Here is a 20,946-nt window from a genome sequence, read left to right as displayed (position 1 = left end):
GAAATCCCCGATGGAAACATAAGAGAGTTAATTCCAGTCAATCGTTGGAAGAGAAGAGGCAGATCTTGACAGCGTAGTTTATTTCCCCACTTGATAGATAATGATATGCTGATGCTAAGTCTTCGTCTCTCTGTGCCTCTCTCGGGATAACAGTGCGTATGTCTGATGAGTCTCCTGCCCTGCACAGGGTTTTATACCGAGCCAACAGGCGAAGGGTAATAAGATGCAAATGAGCCCCTCTGCTCCTCTTCTTCCCCTCCCTCCACCACCACCACAAGTCCGCCCCGGGGCCATCACAAAGAAAGAGGGGGGTGGGGGGTGCACCACACAACTTTTCTAAACCCGCCCCACCACCCCCCTCCACTCTTTCTCTCAAAGGGACAGACCAAATGGCTAGTGAGCTGTTAAATGTGCAACAACCCCTTGCTTCCCCTGATGCCTCCCTCCTCCACAACGAAACACACAGGACCCATTTACATTCCGACAAATTCTTTAACCTCTGCAAGAAATCCTCTACATCTCAGCATCAAGTGATTTATACACGCAGCAGCGCAGTCGGACGGTGGCTGCTCGTAGCCTTTTGGGGTGATATGCTAAAGGGTTGGCTGGGCTTGTTCCCCGCATGGCCAGCCGGCTGCCAACCGCACCAACTGCGTTACAACGACCATCTGCTCCGCCACATTCCTATGGTGTTACCCCTGCCGAGGTTTTCACATGTTCACACCCCTCAAAACAAGTCGATTTGTTCCTATTACCGTATCTTTATTTCTTGGTTGCATGCCCTACACACCACACCATCCTAGTCTGGCTTTACCATGTGTTATCTTAACGTGTCGACACATTCATTGCTGGTACTCTGATCTACAGATTTAATAGTAAATACGAAATGTAAGAGCATTTGATTGACAGTTTCCCTAAAGAAATGGCATAATGTAACGGAACAGCATCTCGGTATACAAATAAAAAAACAGGTGTCTACATTTACAGATCACCCCATCTCCAAACATGTTTAATGAAGATGACTTATTTATGTTGATGATGACTTCCGAAAACCCATTCACTGCATCATCATTTAATGTATATGGATGCAGGTCAAAAAACTCTAAAGCCGAAAATTCTAAACCAGAGACGCACCAAAATAAATACACACTGGCTGCTGGCCAACACACCTAAACCTTTTACTTGCTCCTTGGTAGAGGCAGTAAAAAATACTTGGTGGTGTGTCACTCGCGTGGCTGTCATTAAGGGACTTTGTGAGGAGAAGGAGGGAGAGTTGGATGAGGGGTGGGGGGAGGCATAAAGGGAGTAAAGTTTTTTTTCTTTGTGCTTTCAGCTGTATGGAAATTGGGCCGGCAGCACCTGCTCTCCCACAATAATACATCACCAGAAAGAGAGAGGGAGAGGGAGAGAGAGACACAGAGACAGAGAAAGAGAGAGAGAGAGAGAGAGAGAGAGAGAGAGAGAGAGAGAGAGAGAGAGAGAGAGAGAGAGAGAGAGAGAGAGAGAGAGAGAGAGAGAGAGAGAGTGTGTGCCTGGCCCGTTGCACAACAGTAATCTATACAATATTTTTGATAACAAAATATCACAGTTCCTGCATACAATCCAAGATATAAAACAATTGAGGCGACATCAAATGAGGACATAATAAATGTCCCTGAAATAAAATGTCCACTATTAGAACATAGCACTGACTCCACACATGGACTCACTGTCTAATTTGCATATCCGTTTGTATATGCAGGAAAATGTGGGGAAGAATTCGCACTTGTTGGCATGATGCATGTTGTTGTGAGTTTTTTCTCTGGCTGTGACGATGTCAAATATGGCCAAATGTGCTGAATGAGGATTGAAAGCTTTCTTCGTGAATGTGGTGATGCAGGTAGTGAAGTTCACTGAAGAGCAACATTACAGAGCATCTTCTGACGTTTACACATTTGAGCACACACAGGGGCATTGGGGGGAGGAGGAAGGGGGGTGCCTTAATTAACAACTCTAATTGAGACTGGTGTCTCGGCACAGCATCTCTGGTCTGCTGCTGTCCCTAAACAAGGCTTTCATTCACATTAATTCATCTTATACCCGTGGACAACTTCCAGTCTATCGTGTCAACACACACAGTATTGCTACATTGATGTGTAGCGGAGCTGATGTTGTCCTATCATACGTTTGATGACCCTGCTCAGCTCCCTCAGGGTCAATGCATATATAAACGAGACGCCTACGTTTAATGTGGTTGCGTGTCCATGATGTGCTCTTTACACCCCTCGAGGCTGATTGAAAGGCCTTTAACCTTACGCTTTAACACTATTATCCTTGCCTGCCACCGTCTTCCCAGATACCCGTATGTGTGTTTAGCTAGAGGACGCTGCTCCGAGCTGCTCATTTAATTTAACCAGTTGATTTCAGCCCCCTTCTCAATAGCATACAATGCTCCTATGTGGCGTGGCGTAAAATCCCTCTCTTGAAGCCTTTTATTTACACTCATCCCGACTTTCAGAGGTCCCCGGTGCTCTTTCTCCCCTTCTCTATATTAGGCCAATATACTATCAGTCATTCATCACCATGACGTGGCACACATTTTCTGATTACGCCGGCAAAGCGTGACCGAAAGGCATGGTGAGATGGAAAGTGACCCCCTTCCCTCGTTCATCAGCATCAAGTCGACATTTTCCCCTAAAACATAATTTATGCCAGCAGATTCTCTACTTGTGTTTTAAGGAAACAGCAGAAAGTAGAAACTCCTCCCAACTGATCCCTCTTTGAGAGAGAGAGAGTGTGTGTATGTGTGTGCGTGCACGCGCGCGTCGGAGGTTAAAAAATTGTTTAACTGGAGGTCGATTGTTTAACTGAAGTGCTTTCCTATTGTCTATGTGTGTACGTGTCCCTGCGTGTGAACGCGCGCGCGCACGTGTGCGTGTGTGTGTGTGTGTGTGACCAGGAGCTCTGTGACACGCAGGGGGACAACAAAGGAAGAGGTCTCGCGCCCCGCCGCCCATTCATCCCTTTCTCTTGCGAAGTAATTCCCATTGATTCTTATTGAACGGCGAGTCGCGAGCCCCTCGGGGGAGAAACCGTGTGATTTGTGAAGGGTCGCGAGGACAAGACACGCCCCTCCTCGAGCCCCAGCCATCTGCTCCCCAAACACCACAACACCAACCAACTACCAAATGCCTTCCCTCGTCTCTATCTCTCTGTGGACTCTCTTCGTGTCTCACCTTTAGCATCCCTTTACTCTTGCTCCTCACTCTATTAATCTGTTTCTCACAGCTCTATGGCCTTCCTCTACCTCTTCCTCTTTTATTTGTCTCTACAGCCTCTGATTTACAGACCAAATGCCTTCATAGAGTAAAGCTACTAGTTGCTTGATGGGACCCTGTGCCAAATCACAGTGGAGGCATGCAATGAGTATGAGGTGGCCACAGGCCATATGGCCAGTGTGTGTGTGTGTGTGTGTGCGTGTGTGTGTGTGTGTGTGTGTGTGTGTATGTGTGTGTGTACGTGTGTCTGTGTGTATGTGTGTTTGTGTGCCAAGAAATGGATGGATGGATGGCCGTCGTGGGAACCTCCACAATATCGCCATCACACCAACTACCCACACACACACACACACACACACACACACACACACACACACACACACACACACACACACACACACACACACACACACACACACACACACTGTTGCAGAAGAGCAGCCTTTGGCCTATAGTTAGTTATAAAAATTAGAGTTCACAGGGACTCTGGATCATTCAATTTAAGCCAGAACAAATGTAACTCCATCTATGTTGCTTGGGTTCCCACATGCACAACGGGAATAATAGTTTTAATCAGCTGGGGTGCTGACTGAGATATTTAATTTGTGCACAGTCTGAAAGGGTTTAAGGGCGACTGAACAGAGGCTGATATTCAATTAGACAAGTGTTTTACATTCCTGTGCTGCTATGTTATTTCATTAGTCTGATTCATTGCATGCATTATGTATTTGTTCCATCACATTGTGTTGATAGATGGATAGATGGCTGGATGGATGAATACATGGATACATGCACAGATGGATAGATAGATAGATTGGTAGATAGATAGATAGATAGATAGATAGATAGATAGATAGATAGATAGATAGATAGATAGATAGATAGATAGATAGATAGATAGATAGATAGATAGATAGATAGATAGATAGATAGATAGATAGATAGATAGATAGATAGAAAAGGATCATTCCTGTGCTGATTATAATGATAAAGGAAGAGTTGTGTGGCCAGGCCGCTAACACCCCACCAGCAACAACACCGTGAAGTCAGAAACTCAAGCCTTATGTGTCCCCTCCCTATCAGAGCCACAAAGACCTGAGGACGCCTACCATCCCAGTCAAGAATGTAGCATCTTACACCACCTGTTAGCCTCAATGTGTGACACAAGCTTGGAGTATACCTGTGTTACAGTACATATATGATATACTGACAGGTATATGAAAGATAGGGAAACAGTTTATTAATTAGCATTTTTAGATTATTGGTCAGACAAAATGTGCAATTTCAAGACATCAGTAAATTTATTGAGGAAAGGATTTGTTGAAAATAAGCATCAGTTGCAGTTGTGCCATTGAGTAAATTAATAATAAATGTTGTTTTTATTTTATGGCTATACCATTACATTAAATGGTGAATTTTGAGATGTTTGGTAGTTTGCCATGTTTTCTCTCTAATTTACCACATAGAACATTTGTTATTTTTGATTAGAGTTCAAACAACGTTCTGTAATTTTGAACACTTGGTCATAAAACATAAATATGTAAAGATGAAACATTTTCTGTTTATGACTTAAGTTTAAGTTTAAGATGACTTAAGGTTTAAGTTGTGCTACACTATCACATTTACTGTCTAATGTTTAACAGACTTAAAACAAGCAAACAAACAAACAAAACAACTTTTGAACATGTCACACACTGCCTGCTCCCTGAGATCCCTGCCCTGCGGCCCCCTGGGGGTCCTTGGCCTTTAGTTTGAGAACCAGTGGCCTCCAGCAGCAGGATTAGCCAGGCCAGCTGCCCAGAGAGACCCTGGGCCCTGGACGCTGACACCAGGCCTGACCCCTGGGTGGCTACTATCAGGGACACTGAGGGGATTTGGACAGGACTTGGTGTGTGAGTGTGTGTATGTGTGTGTGTGTGTGTGTGTGTGTGTGTGTGTGTGTGTGCGTGTGTGCGTGCGTGTGTGCGTGTGTTGTTCATTCAGTTGGACAACTGTTGAGCCAGTGCAGATTTGTGCAGTGGTGTTCTTTGTATGTATATGTGTGTGTGCTTGTATGGTCAATTCTTTCCGGGGGTTAACTGCTGATCCAGTACAAATGGAGGGAGGTGGAGGGGGAGGGTGGGGTGGGGTGAGGGGCTGTAGTCGTGTGCTCCTGGAACATCTGCCTCTGTTTCTCTTGAGTCAAGCCTTGGTCAGGCGTGGGGGAGGCAATAGGGGGGAGGAGCTCAAAGAAGAAGTGATGGAAGGGAAGAAGGAAGTTGAAAAGATTAAATGTGAATAGGCAACAGATCCAAACATTTTTAATTTTGGCTGAAATTAGGACACAGGATGAATTGTGTTTACATATAGAGGATATACATAAGGGCATGAATAAAACAAAAGTCTGTATGTGTTCACATGTTTTTTATGTGCAGGTTATAAAAACAAACTTTTCCCAGGAGCAATAACTCTGAGCCTGGTCCTAATCAAACCAAGACTAAACAGTGTGTGAGCTTTATGGGGCACATACTATACCAACATTTTTGTTTTTATATAGAGCTCATTATCTTGACTCCAGATTTCTGAGTTGTCACCCACCCATGATCTTTTCAGCAAGCTAAATATGGTGAAAACTAAATGGCCATTCCACATAGATTGCCACAATATATGCAACCTGTAATTCCTAAACCATGTCAATACAACGTCCCCATACAGAGCTCATAAGACAATTCACTAGCTGAAGTGAAACCCACATGATATTCTATCACAGTCTACATGCAATTCATGTATTTTATTCCCCTGCTCTGTACACCAGTTCCATACACAGTGGACTATCCCAGATCCTGGCCCCAGTACCCTCTTTGTCCAAATTTATCACAGCTGGGTGACGTTCTGCTCTTCCTATCAGACTAAACCATTCTCAATAGCATTAACTGTGGATAAGAGCAGCATGTTACTCATTAGGAAAGATAAAGCAAATGATCCAGTTGTTGCATGTTGTCAAATCACTCCAGTCTAGACAAACTCATAGCAACTTTATGAGACAACTTCAAACTGTAAACAAAACACTGTGTGATTGTTTGTGATATAAAGCTTATGTCATCTATTCTCTCTGTTCTGCCCTGTTTTGTGTGGCTATATACACCTTTTTGTGTTATGTTGATGTGCTTTGTACTGCATTGTCTCTTGTTGTTTACATTGCAAATAAAATAGCAATTCTGTGTGATTACCAGGCTATCAACTTGGACCCCAGTGAGAAATTACCTGAAGTTCTACAGCTCAACAGTTTTCAACATGAACATACATTTTCATGTCAAGTGGGCCAAGTTTAAAATAGGTAAAACAGCTGTTTGTTCAACATCTGCACAGGTCCAGGAGAGCAGCCTCCTAAAACTGTCCTCAAGGCTAAGATCATCCTTACATATAGACTTAAAATTAAGTTGCTGTCGTTGGTGTTTTGGAGAGCAGATTCCTGAACCACTGGCTAAGTTATATTTAAAATAACCTATATGTAGTCTGCACAAGTCCAGTGGCAATAACCATCCAGTGCAATCATGGGGGGCAGATTTACAACACAGCTCCTCCCTCCTTGAAGATCAGTTGACTGGAAGGGGTGGATTGTCCTCCCAGTCCACAGAGCATCTGGCTGAGGAACGACAGATGCTGACAGCTGGACTGACATCCAGCATATGCCCCATTCTTTATTCCTGTTCCACTCAGACAATAGAGTGGAAGGGACGGGGGTGCTTTGTGTTGAGAAGGTAGACCTAATAGCTTGTGACTCCAGAAAAGAGCCCCCATTCTTCAGGAGAGGCTGGGGAGCAATTAGCCTGTCTCTGATCCTAGCCTGGGGAGTTATTATTGGTGGACTGAGCCCACAAAACCCTCAATGGTCTATTCTCATTCATGCCACATTAAGATGTTTATTTTTTCATTACAGCGCCAGTATAATGATGATCTAAGTTAGTTGTCCAAAGTGTGCCTCAAGAATAGATTGTTGGTTTGCATATTGTTTTATATTTGGATTAATCAAACAGATAATTCACTGTGTGTACTACTGCATTGCAGACGGTGGGCCCCATACCACGCTGAGCATGTGTGCTTTGTTTTGTATCGTGATGACGCCACGCGTAGAATATGGGAAGACGTTCTCAAGTAAACACAACACGGATGCATCCTGCCCATGGAGGCTACACCAAGATTTGAAAGTAAGTATTTGCTGTGTGGAGCACTATTGTGGTGTAAAATGTTTCACACACATAAGTGTAGACAAGTTGGATAGTAGATAAAAGAAACGCAGCAGCCTTGCGATAAATATGTGAATAGGCAGGAAGCCGAGCTAACCTTTAGCATGCAGGTCTACTCTCACGGAGCCCTGAACGAAACACTGTCACCACGTGTCTTGCAGTGACGTGAACTTGAAATAGTGTCATTAATGAAATATAAGATATATAACAGTCCAATAAACCGGGAGTAGTTTTAGCATTTGGCTTTTAAGTTACGTTAAAAGTTACAAAAGCTGTCTCTCTGTTTCTTCTCTGAATGGGTGTGAAAGGTCTTCAGTGCTTTATTGACAGTTGCTGCCCAGAAGCCTGTGTGACTGTGCGTCTGAGGGAACTGGCCAGACAACACATCATTAAACGCCAGCAAGGCTGCACGAGCACAGCTAATTCAGTTTTTTCAGCTTTGTTTAGTCATGGAGGATATTAGTTGTTTTAAATAAATTGAATTAAGTACATCATATTACTTGTCTACTGTGCTTGTTTTATCAAGAATATTTTGATATTTAGTGAGAAGAAACGTGCGTTTCTCTTGACCGGGCAATTAGCCAAAAACTGTAATAACATTATAATTTCCAAAAGGAGTTAATGTTTCAGTTTGGGCTCTTTAAATATTTATAGCACAATAGTAGTGAAAGCATTCATGTGTTAGTCCAGTATTACCATAGCCATTAACGCCGCTTTTCACAAGATCAGACAAGCCTAGCAGTCTGAATGACTGGCTTTAATAATCTAACAGCCGTAAACTTTGTAAACCAAAAGATTCAAAAAACAGAACTTGATTATTAGGAATGTGTCTTTTAGGCCCCACACCTGTTATGGAGGGTATGGCCTCCTTGCATCACTGGTACTCATGTAAAGAGTGGGTGTGCGGGCGGGGCAGTTGAGGGAGTACATGGATGTGCTGAAGAGCTGGGTGGAGGCCTTCACATCAGCAGGCATCAGACTAGTCTTCTTCTTTGATAAAGTGGTGGAAGAGCAAAAGAGACAAGTGTGAGGCTAGAAAATAACTGTAAACTTGTGTTTAAATATATTAAAGTTGAAAAGTTTGGAAGTCAAATTTTCTTATACTTATTCCAGATAATACAACAGGGGGTTATTATTGTAATTTGTGTTACTTTGGTATCTTGTACAACAGTGCGACATACATTATCACATATCTTTGCTGAACATTTAAATAAAAAAGATTTTGAATAAATCCACTACTTTCTTTAGTTACATTGACAGATTATTTTGAGCTCTAGATGTTTATAATGTGAAAATATTCAGAAGACATAGAAAACTTGATATATTAAACGTCTTTGACATTGAAATCAAAGTAGTTTTCTCAACTGATCAACTCTCTGTATGCAACATTGTCTCCTGTCCACAGGTGAAGAGAAACGCAGCACGAACGCGGAGATTTTTAAAATGTTGCGTCACATGAAGGCATGTGGAAAGCAGCCTGGTAGAGAGCTCTTCTGTCTGCCAACATTCACACGCTTTGCTCTCAAGTCAGTACTTAGAAGACTGGTTACAGCGCGGTCATCTTCTTGTACAGAATGTATACACTGTGATAATAAAGTTAATTCTGTATATTAAAGAATAGGAATCATTGGATCGGGTTTGAACTGATATCCAATCTTGTTTCTCGTTATTTTGGTTTATTATTCGGCATCATTGTCTCTGTAGTTTGATATTATTGCAGACTATTGCAGAAAACTTGCACTACAGTAGCTACTGGGCAGTTACATGTTGATAATGGATTCTGTGGCTTAATGTTGTTGATACGACTGTGACGTGTTTTTTTATTTAAGTGCCCCCTACTTATCTGTGGCGAAGCTGCGGATGGGCAGCCTCACCACGATGGTGTACGAGCGTCATCGGCTCTGTCAAACACTCGGCTGACCGTTACCCAGCTACCCCTGCTGGGTAACGGTCTCCAAGGTAACGATGTGGTGTCAGAGGAGAAGATGCAGCACATCAGGAACAACGCCATGGCAACATACAGGTAACTGGGGTTTTACATTGTGGTATTTTCCAAGCCAGACTAATCTCGATTAGGCATTCGACTCAGTTAAAGAGTAGATGAGGACGTTACAGTATTATTGTTTCCCAGGACAAACAAGGACACACTCTGGTGCTCCTCAGGGACAGAAGGTGCTGGCTGTATCCCACCTCGTGAGCTCCTTGTGGGGAAGAGAGGAGCAAGAGACTGAGCTTCTTCCTCAGTCGCTGGATCTGTCAGCTCCTCACCGAGAGCTATTGAAGAAGGGGGTTCGCTCTTACTTGCTACATCGACACAGTTTTTCCCAGAGGGGACATCTCTGCACAATCCTTTACCTTTGAGAAACATTTTAGTCCAGAAATATTAAAGGTATGTTCTGTACCTTATTATGTCTTTTCTGTTTTGAGAGTACAGAATGAATTTTAATGTTTCCGAGGATTTATCTTCTAAATATCTCTAGACTAACCTCAGCGCTGGCCATCAGAATTCATTTTGAAAGGTTGCATCTGGTTTGAAAGTTTAAACAAAATGTGTCTGGTTTCATGCAGTTTTGTTCCCATCCAAAGCAAAACCCCACAGTATTGTTTACACGTCTCTATGTGAAGATGATCAGCCCAGTCTGGACTTGTTATGGTTCGACATTGGTCCTGAAGTTTCTACACGTCGCGTGATGTCCTTCCTTTCAATCTTTGATTGAAATAAGTTCTCAGACTTGTATGGAGATATTGAGACTCTCTCCTCTCTGCCTGGTCATTTTTTCTTGTTTCTTTGATTCAGTGAATGAAAATAAATAAAACAGAACTTGTAAGCCAATGCCGAGGAGAAAATTTATTGAGCAATAATCAAATGAATTAGACAAGAAAAAGTGAAACACTTTGTCTACCAGCATAAAACCCTCTGGAAAAGGTAAACAGAAAACCACAATAGCGACAGTTGTGTGAATTTAAGTTAAACATCACTTGTTGGTGGTTTGTTATGCGTTGTTTTGTCTTGACTTAATGGTAACCACTATCACCCACTGAGTGCCCAGTTTAGCCACAGACACTGGTCTTTGTAACTCCAGCTCTTACGTCAACAGCTGCTTTGATAACCACCCAGAGGCTTTGAATATCTTAAGAGCCATTTCTCAGTTTTCCTTGCTTCAATTGTGTTCTTGTTTTGGTTGTAAATATTAAACCATAAACATGTGTGCTGTTTATAATCAGGTTATAATGCCTTGTTTTTTAATTTTTCCAACAGGTCACTCTTCAAAGCAGAGATTTGTGATTTTGGTTTGCACATTTTGCATTGACGTCATCTTATTGAGCTTTAACACAACAGAGATTACAGGATCAACTGGATAAAGGTGCATGCGTCATTTTGCAGAAGCTAAACAAAAATGTACTCTGTAGATTAATGTATCATCTCTGTAACAAAGAAATCTGACAAGAGATTTGACTTGATTTGCATTTTTCAAAACAATGCTGAAACATCACTGAGTCACAATGTGTAAAATACATTCGTTAAGTTTCTTCCATAAAATTGTCAGACTCATGAGGGACAGAATAAAACAAATCAAAGTGAATGTCGATGAATGAAAAGATTGTCTTTTTACTTTTAGTAGAGTACATTTGCATGCAGTATGCATTCAATAGGGACATACGACTTCATCATAGCATTGTACCTTGAACTTTGACCCTCTTTCTCATATAGAAGGACATCTTTCATTTTTCGGAGTACAGCATTTTACATATTTGGACAAACTAGATATGTTTCTGCTTTACAAAATGGTATGTTAGTATAGGTATTTATTGTTACCAACAATGCAACTTACCCGCTCAGAGTTCAGTCGAAGATTCAGGTGTATTATCCTAGTCGCTGTTAATGTAGCCCTAGTCCATAGATATGGAAGTTTCTGGTTATTTGATTCTCTAAAGTCAATATGTTTTGCTTCATCCCGCAAAACAAATTTTATATCGCGGCTGTTTTCAGTTGGCTCTTTCTAGCTTTCAGTGTTGACCAGTGAGCTGCAAAGGTCTGGCAAGATCTCTTCTTTTTAACTGTACAGCCCCATCCTCTAATTTTGTTCATTTCTAAACTTGTAGTCTTCAGCCTCAACCAAAGCTGACTCAAGTGACATCATTTGAGGCTTTACACGGCCCCTTCTGGAGCCAGTAAAAGCTTTATACAACAGAAAAACAACAATTGTACCCAAAGTCAAGCATACAATTGAGTTTTAACAAACAAGCTAAATGAGGATATTGACTTCACACCTTTGTAAGTTTGACCAATCTTTATCATAAAGTTTTACCTAACAGCTCTCTCTTCAGATAGACAGTCGAACGCTTCAGAGACTCAAAGGTCAGATCCAGATTTTGGGGATCGCAGACAGATCGTTTAAATGGATAAAGGACCAACAGACAGACAGAAGAGCAGCTTGTTCGACGGCCCGTTAGATGAGGAGTCAGGCTGACAGACAACAGTAGCTGTTGTTTGATCACTGCTGCATTCACATTCCCTCGTCACTCATCAATTAAAATAGCTTCAGGGTTTTGTTTGTTTTGTACACACAGCTGGGCAGCCTTGTTTCTGCTTTCAGCATCTTCTCTCTGTTGAATTGTTGTACCGAGAGCAGACAAAACAAACTGACCCGCACAAAAGACATACTGGGGGATTGAGTTGACTAACCATATATCACTGTGCATCTGTTCGTATGTTTTCCGGTACAAACTTGGTCTCAAGCGGACGTGGATGCTTACCTGAGTCAGGCTGTGTGTCTGAGACTAAAATCCCCTGATGAGCTTCAACAGATCAAGGTCAGTTAACACAAACACACCATAAATAAATGGTCCACTCGTTTTGATTTTCAACCATTACTAGACACATCAGATCAGTGTTCTGATTTCCACCAGCTCAGTTGGTTACAATGGCCTCCGAAGTTGTTGATTTTCCTGCTGCAGAAGACAATGTTTTTACCGAACAATGTCTTCTGTAGTTTACAGTAAACAAAGTCATTCTGTGGCAAACACAGCCCCGAAAATGTTTCCAGTTATAGAAAGTCAGAAGGAAAATGGGGAGAAAACACAAATAAGCTGCTGATTGTAGACAAACAAAACAAAAAAAAACATTTTGGTTAAACTGCAGTGTGCTTGTACTGAAAATGGTAATTTTTGTATTCTAAAATTAAGAAAACATAAAATGTTTACCAAGTTCAAATTCTAAATGCATACATTTGTTGATTCTTTGTTAATTTATGTATTTCTGGACAAATATAATCCCCAAAAATTGAATACGTGTATATTTTTGCAGACACAACCTGAACGCTGATGGTTTGATCTGATATCACAGTACAGCACTTGTTATAGCTGATGATCAAACAATTAGAAATCTGTTCTATCAGAGAAGTTATAATTAAATAATAAGATTAACAGCTTCTCTATCATCACATTGTTACATCGCAGTGTTTTAAATGATGAAATTCTGCTGATGTATTAAAGTACAAACTGCCGACAGATGTTTAAAACTCTGATCTGAACAGCAATTCTGATGCCCAGCGATGAAGAAACACGAACCAGAATGAACAGAAAATGTATCAAAAACTATTTTTAGAATCAATTAAGTTGTTCTAAGAAAACAATTCATTTGATTTTGTCACTTTGGGCTTCAGAACTTTGTAATAGGCTTTTTCACCATAATTACAGAGTGGTCATATAACAATAACAATAATTGATAGACTGATTGAAAATGCTAAGACTCAATGGTTGCAGTCTTAATTTAGACAGAAGTGTGAATATAATCAGTGAGGCAGCATTAATACTTCTGTCTCCTCGCAGCCTTCGGTGAGCTCAGTGGATCTGATTCATGTGCTGTTTGCTGCCTTGTTGTAGTACCTTTTATTTTTACTGCTTAATTACCATACTTATGTCAAGTAATTTGTATTTTTGCTGCTTGTCTGTTTTCTACACAATAATTAGGGCTGGGCGTTGATTTGAATATGCTGTCTGGGAGAAGTTCAAGGCTGCAGCAGGGGGGTTAGCTGAGTGACTAGTATGGATTAATTAAACACACACACACACACACCCACGCACACACACACACACACACACACACACACACACACACACACACACACACGCACACACACACACACATGAATATGCTGACATGTACACCCACAACCATTTTTTCAAATATTTGATCGTGTATGTGTGAATGCAGAGCACCAATTGATAACCTATATATTTTTTAAAAACACATCCAAAAAAAACAACGTTAGAAAACAAAAAAATAGAAGTAGTATGTGTTGAGCTGACTGAAAATGACTCACATCATATGTGTGAGTGTTTTGGGTAAAGGGGTTTTGGGTAGGTTTTTTGACGCATCGCTTATGTTTCAACATTCTTCCCCAGGGGACTGTGAATGTTTGTGTGCGTGTGCATGTGTGCGTGTGTGTGTGTGTGTGTGTGTGTGTGTGTGTGTGTGTGTGTGTGTGTCAGAAAGTGTGCTGGCGACAGTCGCCTGTCTGTCCTGGCTGACGCTCACCACATGGAGCTATTTACACCAAGCACACTCCACCCGCTGGACACACGCACACACACGCACACACACGCACACACACATTTCGGTCTTTGTCTCTCTCACTTTGAGTGTTCTCATGTTCTTCTACATTACGCTCTTGAACACTTTTTCTTTTTTCTGTCTCTCTTCACATTGCACTTTATCTCTTTTTTTTCTCTGCCTTTCTTTTTTTGTCGGCGCTCGCCTTCAGGCTTTTGTGTCTCTGTCCGGTGGTTCATTGTTTTCAGAAGGTGAAGCTGTGTTTGACTGGTAGCAGGTGGCAGGCAGGGGTATGTGTGTGTGTGTGTGTGTGTGTGTGTGTGTGTGTGTGTGTGTGTGTGTGTGTGTGTGTGTATGTGTGTGTGTGTGTGTGTGTGTCTGTGTGTGTGTGGACACGTAATCACTGTTATCAGTGCTATCTACCAGAGGACAGGTGAGAGCAGAAAGAACACACACGTATACTGAGAACATCTGCCTGGTGTTGTCACACTCTTCTTCTACTTCTACTTCCTCCCTCTTGTGTTCTTTTGCTTAATTGTCCTCCTCCAGTTTCTTCTTTTTACCCATTCTGTTTCTCTTTTTTATGATCTTTGTCAGCAAACAACATAATCTTCTTCCTGTTTTTCCTTTAATGAGTCAACTGAAACCATCCTAACTAAATCCCTTGTAAAAAAAACAAAGAACATTCCTAGCGTCACCATTTATTTTGCCGAAACATAAAATATCCAGTGTGGTGAGCTGGCTGTCTGGCATTCACCTTCCCCCTCTGATCTCATCAGTCAAACTTGCCAGAATTAATAGTGTCAATCTTCAAATAATTTAAGAAGAAAAGTCTTAGGCCTCATTCAAAGACCACATATACGACATAATTTTACTTTCATATAAGTGTAAGATGCTGTTGCAGTGAACAAATCTATGCAAAGAAGTTTCACAGTGAAATGTGGAAACCAGATCAGCAAATCAATTTCAACTAGCTAGCTAGGTAGCTAGTGACAGTGAAGTGGGTGGTCTGAGTCGTATATAATTGTGTGATTTACGTGTTCGGCTTGAGCAGATGAGGTTGTGCAAATTGGGGTTCAATTCATCAACTAGTTTAGCATCTGTGAGTAAAATGTTAAGAAATGTGTTTCGGGTGGTGACACTAAGCATATTGAAGAAACAGATGGCTCTTTGAGGCAAGCGCTGTTAAAATGATGCGCGGTCTCACTCCACGTAGGGTGGCCGGATCATCTCTGTGCTCAGTGTTGAGACTTCACCTGTGTGTTGAAGTCAGGCAGGACCTGCTGGCAGCTCAAAAGAGACGGTCACTGCAGGCAGGTTGATACTCCAAAATATCAAGCCTCATAATGAAGATGTACTTTTAAAAAGTGTATTTCAGCTGCCTGTCCTGTCCAGTCGTGCAGTGCAGCTAGGATCTCTCTATGTCCGAGGGTTGAGCAACCTGCTGGGTGCGAACTGTGCCAGCGGCTGCCTGCTGCCCAACGCTGCCCTTATGCCTTGGCACAGCTTCGATGGACAGCTGTTCCGATCAAAGTACCTGCTGGCACATAGTGGCACAGAGAAGACTGTGCTGCTGGACAGCAATGTGAGTGGGACAGAAAAACTGAAAGGGGAATGTGTGTGTGTGTGTGTGTGTGTGTGTGTGTGTGTGTGTGTGTGTGTGTGTGTGTGTGTGTGTGGGGGGCATGATGTTAAGGAAAGAAAAGAATGTATCTTCTGTTGCCACTGCCTGTACGGTGTTTTTGTGTTATTTTTTAACAGAATGATTGAGGCAAGTGTGACCAAAGTGTGTTATTGTCTGCTTTTTTCTCCAGCCGTCCTGTTTGTCTTTGTTTCTCCGTCTGAAAGAGAAGCTTAAAGAAACCTGCAGGAAGAGAGTCCTGCAGTCCAGACCTTTTGCACCAGGACAAAGTCACAGAATCACACCAGGACCCAGAAACAAAGAACGACATGCAGGTGAGGTGTAATTATGTCTTTACCATCTGCCTTTCACAGATTGTTTTCAGTCCAGTGATTACAATATTATCCAGATAATTGTTCAAATATGCATACAACTCTGAAGATGTTTTTTTGTGATTAGCTTTTTAGTGAAAATCAAACAAACTGAAGTAAGCTCATCATAAACAATGAGGCCTCCCCCTGCCTAAATGTAGGTAAACAACAAACATTATGTGAGTCGGTTCTTTCTTACATAATAATCTATTTTGTGATGATATTTATGATTATCCCAATAATAGATTTCTCTCAATTTGTAAGGTTTTAATCACAATCAGCTATAAAAGCTTACATTGTAAGTACAAGGTTTTAATGTTTCATGTTTTCTCCTTTACGCTGACTCAACTCTGTCAGTGAATGTTGGTTCTGTGTTTTTTTCGTATTGCAAAAATATGTTGCTATTTTGTCTTAAAACTCTCTGGAAAAAGAGAGTTTGACGTTGACCATCATGGTTAAATAAAGGCCAGAGAGACAAAAACGTTTTGACCTGAATTAAGAAATGTTATGGTGTTTCTGGGACGCCCTGGTGGCCTCGTGGTTAAGATGCATACCATATAACCACAAGGCCTTGGTGCAAATCTGGCTGGGGACCGTTGTGGCATCACATAACTCTTTGTCTCCCTGTGTTTCCTAGAATTTACAATAAATATGCAAATATTACCCCCAAAACATTGTAAAAGTGACGTTATGACAGCTGTGTTATTTCTAAGGCTTCATGTCTTTATGTCTGATTGCTGTTCAAAGCACAGAGATGTTAAGGGAACTCCAGTGATCCGTGTGGTAGAAACACACTGTGGCTCATATGAAAAACTGATAAAAAACAACAACTCCTGGAGCCAAACAGAGTAGCAGCATTTTAATCTGACAGTTCATCTGTGGTTGTAGTTTTCTGGTGCCCATCACTGAACCACATTACCCAGAGGGCCTCACTGTAACGAGTTCCATGTGTGCTGCAGCCTTAATGCATACCAGTGTGCGCTCGTACACACACACACACACACACACACACACACACACACACACACACACACACACACACACACACACACACACACACACACACACACCCACACACGTTTGGATCCGAGACTCTGCCTTGTCAGTGCACCAGTAATAGTAGGTTTCTGTTTATAGGCTGAGAGAGCTCTATTTTAAGACACACAACAAGGCTGACTGATTACAGACCTCTCTTCTGTCTCTCCCCTTCCCCTCAGTCGTTCCCCTCTGTCTAACTCCTCATCCTTTTATTTTTATTTTACTGTTTTCTTCATCCTCTTTTTTCCGCATTGCTCACTATTGTTCTATTTCTGGTGCTGCATTCAGAGCCTTAACCTTCTCCAGACGCCTTTCCATATTATACACAGATTTTCAAACATATTCACCCTCTTTAACACCTACAACTTGACTTGTGAGAAAGCATTTACATCAGAGACGTGACAAATACATTACATGAAAATATCTAAATACTTGGCTATTCTCAAATCATCTATACTATTCATAACGGCGGAAATGTGAATTTGCGACTGCACCTTTTAAATGAAATCTTTGAAGAGATTCACGCCGACAAAGGATCAATGACTAGTAGTCTAAGCTATTGTAAGCTATTTTATTCTTGAGTCTATTGTTTTCGCAAAAATGCTCTGAATTAATTTGATGTCTCTCTGGTAAACAGTGACACAGTGTATTTTTCTTGGGTTATTATCGTGAAAGGTAAGAACTGAAGGTGTGGATCCAGTTTCTGCTTCAAAATGAGTGATAAAGTTTGCTGTATTGGTTTGGACCAAGGAGCCTCTGATGTTGTAGAGCAAGAACCGCCGTTTTGTGAACGCCTTTAAAGTGGATTGTCAGTAGATGATGCTCTTCACTGTAGTGTAAAGACTTTAGGTCAAGTTGAGCTTCCTGTTTTCAGGACTGTGCTCAGAAGACAACTCAGCAGTAGCTGATGAAATGTAATCCCATAGTTTCTGTTCAACTCGGTGACTAAACCTTTAGTAAACCTCTAGCGACTGCTGTTTCTCTGCCTGCCATGTTGTTCCAGTTGTCCAGAATTGCGCCGAATTGTCTGCGTTTTGTCCAAGTCAACCCTTGTTGGTCTCATGAGGATGTTTCTGGTTTTATAGATGGAGAGCTATACACTCTTTCTACCTCAGTGTTTCATTTCTGCCAGACGCAGACACCAATCATTACTACAGAACTGTGGGGATATGGAGTGTGTGTTTGAGAGAGAGAGACAGAGAGTTTGTGTGTGCGTGAGAGTAGTGGTGGCGCTATGTGGTATCGTTGAGGGCCCAGTTTGGTTTTTGTTTGGAATCAGGCCTGATGTTTAGTCTCCTCAGCAAATATCTCCTCTGCCCGCCTGCCCTTGCAATTACACTCCGACAGTGAATCCAGTGTAGCTGCTCTCCCACATCTCTTTTATTTTCTCAGTTTATTTCAATTTGTCTCCTATTTCTAGAGTATATTTCATTTGAGCTGCAGGCAGTGTTGTCTCTTGATTTTCATTAACACATTTATCTCTTCTCTAACAAAGCAAGAACATATTTTTTTCTAATATCTCTCCCTAATCTTATTTGTCTCCATGTTTTGGTTTTAGTCTGAATCTCCATCTGAGAAACCTTTCCAAAAGACAAAGCAACTACAGAAACAGTTTTGGTGTTTGTGGCTTGACTGGCACATTTATTTATGCATGGCATGCTTTCATGTTTTTTCTTCTTCTCTACACGTTCAGTGAGTGGATTAATGGAAGGATGGCGGCAGATTTGCCCTAGCTGGCTACGGCTCCCTTTTGGCAGCATCTAAAGTTGGACTTAGTGCTTTTTTCTCAAGCATTTTGTAATTAAAATCCGCCACATCCGTCAAGGTTTCTGTTGTGAAAAGTTCCTGACATGCTTTTCAGAACACAAGAGCAGAGTTTAATTGTAGCTAAACAGGAGTAAGGGAACATTTAGCAACGGACCATGAATAGAAACATATTATCTTAGTTTTTTTTTGTTAGATGACGGTTGACAAGGAGATCTGAATAATTTGACTTTCAACACTAGCAGCATTTGTCAGTTGTGATGAGTGTGTGCGCCATGGCCAAGGTTTTTTTATCGGGCTGTTCTGTGGGTAACCTTGAAATAATTGTGGACAGACTTTAAAAGCTGTGTGTGTGTGTGTGTGTGTGTGTGTGTGTGTGTGTGTGTGTGTGTGTGTGTGTGTGTGACTAAAAACTTGCACACTATGTTGTGCCTCAAGAGTTTTTTTCACGTAGTGGGTAATTTATCCCAGATTTGCCAAGATTGTTGAAATCAACTTACCTGTTCCATAAGTCCAGACTCTTAAAAGAAAAACTCTAATGTAGGCCATTTATCAGAAAACTGAAATCAATTGATTAGATTTTCCTTGCCAGAAGTTAATTGTTTTTCATTCTCATCGGTTTCAGTTGCAGCGACAAAGCACTGGACACAACCTGCTCAGCACTAAGCAGCAGACAGACGCGGTCAGAGAATAGCTGGCGAACATACTGGAGCATTTAGCACCTACAGAGATTTCTAATTTCTGATATACAAAATTTTAAATTAATGCTCATGTTGCTCTGTAATGATGTGTAAATAGGAAACAGTTTGCAATTTAAAAGTAGATTTAAGCTCCACATATTTCGGTCAAAGTATTTCTCTTTGTCTTTGTCAGAGCACAGTGTGTTCAGACGGATTGCACATTGTAAGAAAATAAGTTTTATTGTCCTTTTTAAATATTACATTTCTCATTTTGAGGTAGTAATGAGAACTCGAGGGGAAAAGGAGAAACAACAGGAGGCCATCGACATGGAGGAGGATGGAGGGAGAGAGAGGAGACAAGTGGAGACCCGAGTAATTTCAACGCTCAGTCTCATTCTCATCCTTATGGCCATGATGGAGGACCCCAGAACACAAGCCGTCCTCAAATACAATCCAGGGTTCGATTGTACTACAACAGAGGGAGATACAGGCCGACTTTAAAGTTACATCAGTGTGTAACTAGATGTTCCTCTTCTTTTGTTATGTCTAGTCTTTTTTTTTAATCTCCTTTATAATGTCACATTTCATCCTCTCCTCTCAGATGGTCACAGCCTCCTGCACCAGGAACATAACTCAACCCTGAGTAGAGTGGAGAAAAGAGAAGGATTAAAGGGAAGGATTTGAGGAGTCAAGAGGATGGGAGACATGTGATGAAAGGAGTGAAGGAATCACATTTCTCTGAACAAACTGATTAGTGAATTACCCGTCAGGAATGTTTGTCTAAAGGATGCAGAAGGTAGAGATGTGGGGATTAAGAAATGGCAGAATGAAGAGATTAGGAATCACCATTTAATTTGGATCTTACCTGTTTTGATGTGATGAAGAATGAACAGTTTGCATCAGCAATCACCAAACAAACACAGAAATGATCCACTTCAAACATGCACTGAAGTAGATTAATGGATAATCCCCAAGCCTGTTTTGCCTCTTATCTTTGACAATAAAAGAAAAGAGGACTTAAAAGCTGTGATTGTCTGGTGGTATAATCCTTTTAAGGGCATGGCTTTAACTGAAACAGTAATGCAGGTATCAAATATCAGCTGAAATAGGCCGTCAGTGCCGGAGATTTATACACCTCTGTAAGGTGATACCAAGAGCCGTTTGTGACATCCAAAACAAAGTGAGGCCACTTGAGAGTTGGCTTTCTTTATACATTGTTTGTAATGAATAAAAATAGAGGAATAGGTTTATATGTTAAACTGTTTTGTACCGAGTCCTGAGTCAAGTGAACATGACCAAAATGTGAACAAGATTTCACACTATGTGACAATAACATTGTGTGTGTGTGTGTGTGTGTGTGTGTGTGTGTGTGTGTGTGAGGGGGCGGGAGAGGGTTGATAATGAATGTATAGCCTTTACAGCTAGGTTGACAG

At 41.4% G+C, this 20,946-nt stretch overlaps 1 protein-coding gene across 1 annotated transcript; it reads left to right on the top strand.

Moving 5' to 3' along the window:
• Positions 1-7,778: 7,778 nt before the first annotated feature.
• On the top strand, positions 7,779-20,452 carry fam120b (family with sequence similarity 120 member B). The gene is given in 12 exon segments (XM_068575618.1): positions 7,779-7,929; positions 8,321-8,391; positions 8,394-8,514; positions 8,889-9,039; positions 9,313-9,395; positions 9,398-9,506; positions 10,083-10,274; positions 12,181-12,298; positions 15,418-15,624; positions 15,854-15,995; positions 19,790-20,024; positions 20,115-20,452. Coding segments are annotated over 12 exon segments (1,611 nt in total). The 3' UTR covers positions 20,146-20,452.
• The last annotated feature ends 494 nt before the right edge of the window (positions 20,453-20,946 follow it).

Source organism: Clinocottus analis, unplaced genomic scaffold (genome assembly GCF_023055335.1).
Source record: "Clinocottus analis isolate CAN_PGR_092001 unplaced genomic scaffold, fCliAna1.0.p SCAF_1, whole genome shotgun sequence".
Taxonomy (NCBI): Eukaryota; Metazoa; Chordata; class Actinopteri; order Perciformes; family Cottidae; genus Clinocottus; species Clinocottus analis.
The sequence above is the reverse complement of the archived record's forward strand: the minus strand, read 5'-3'. Positions and strand labels throughout refer to the sequence as shown.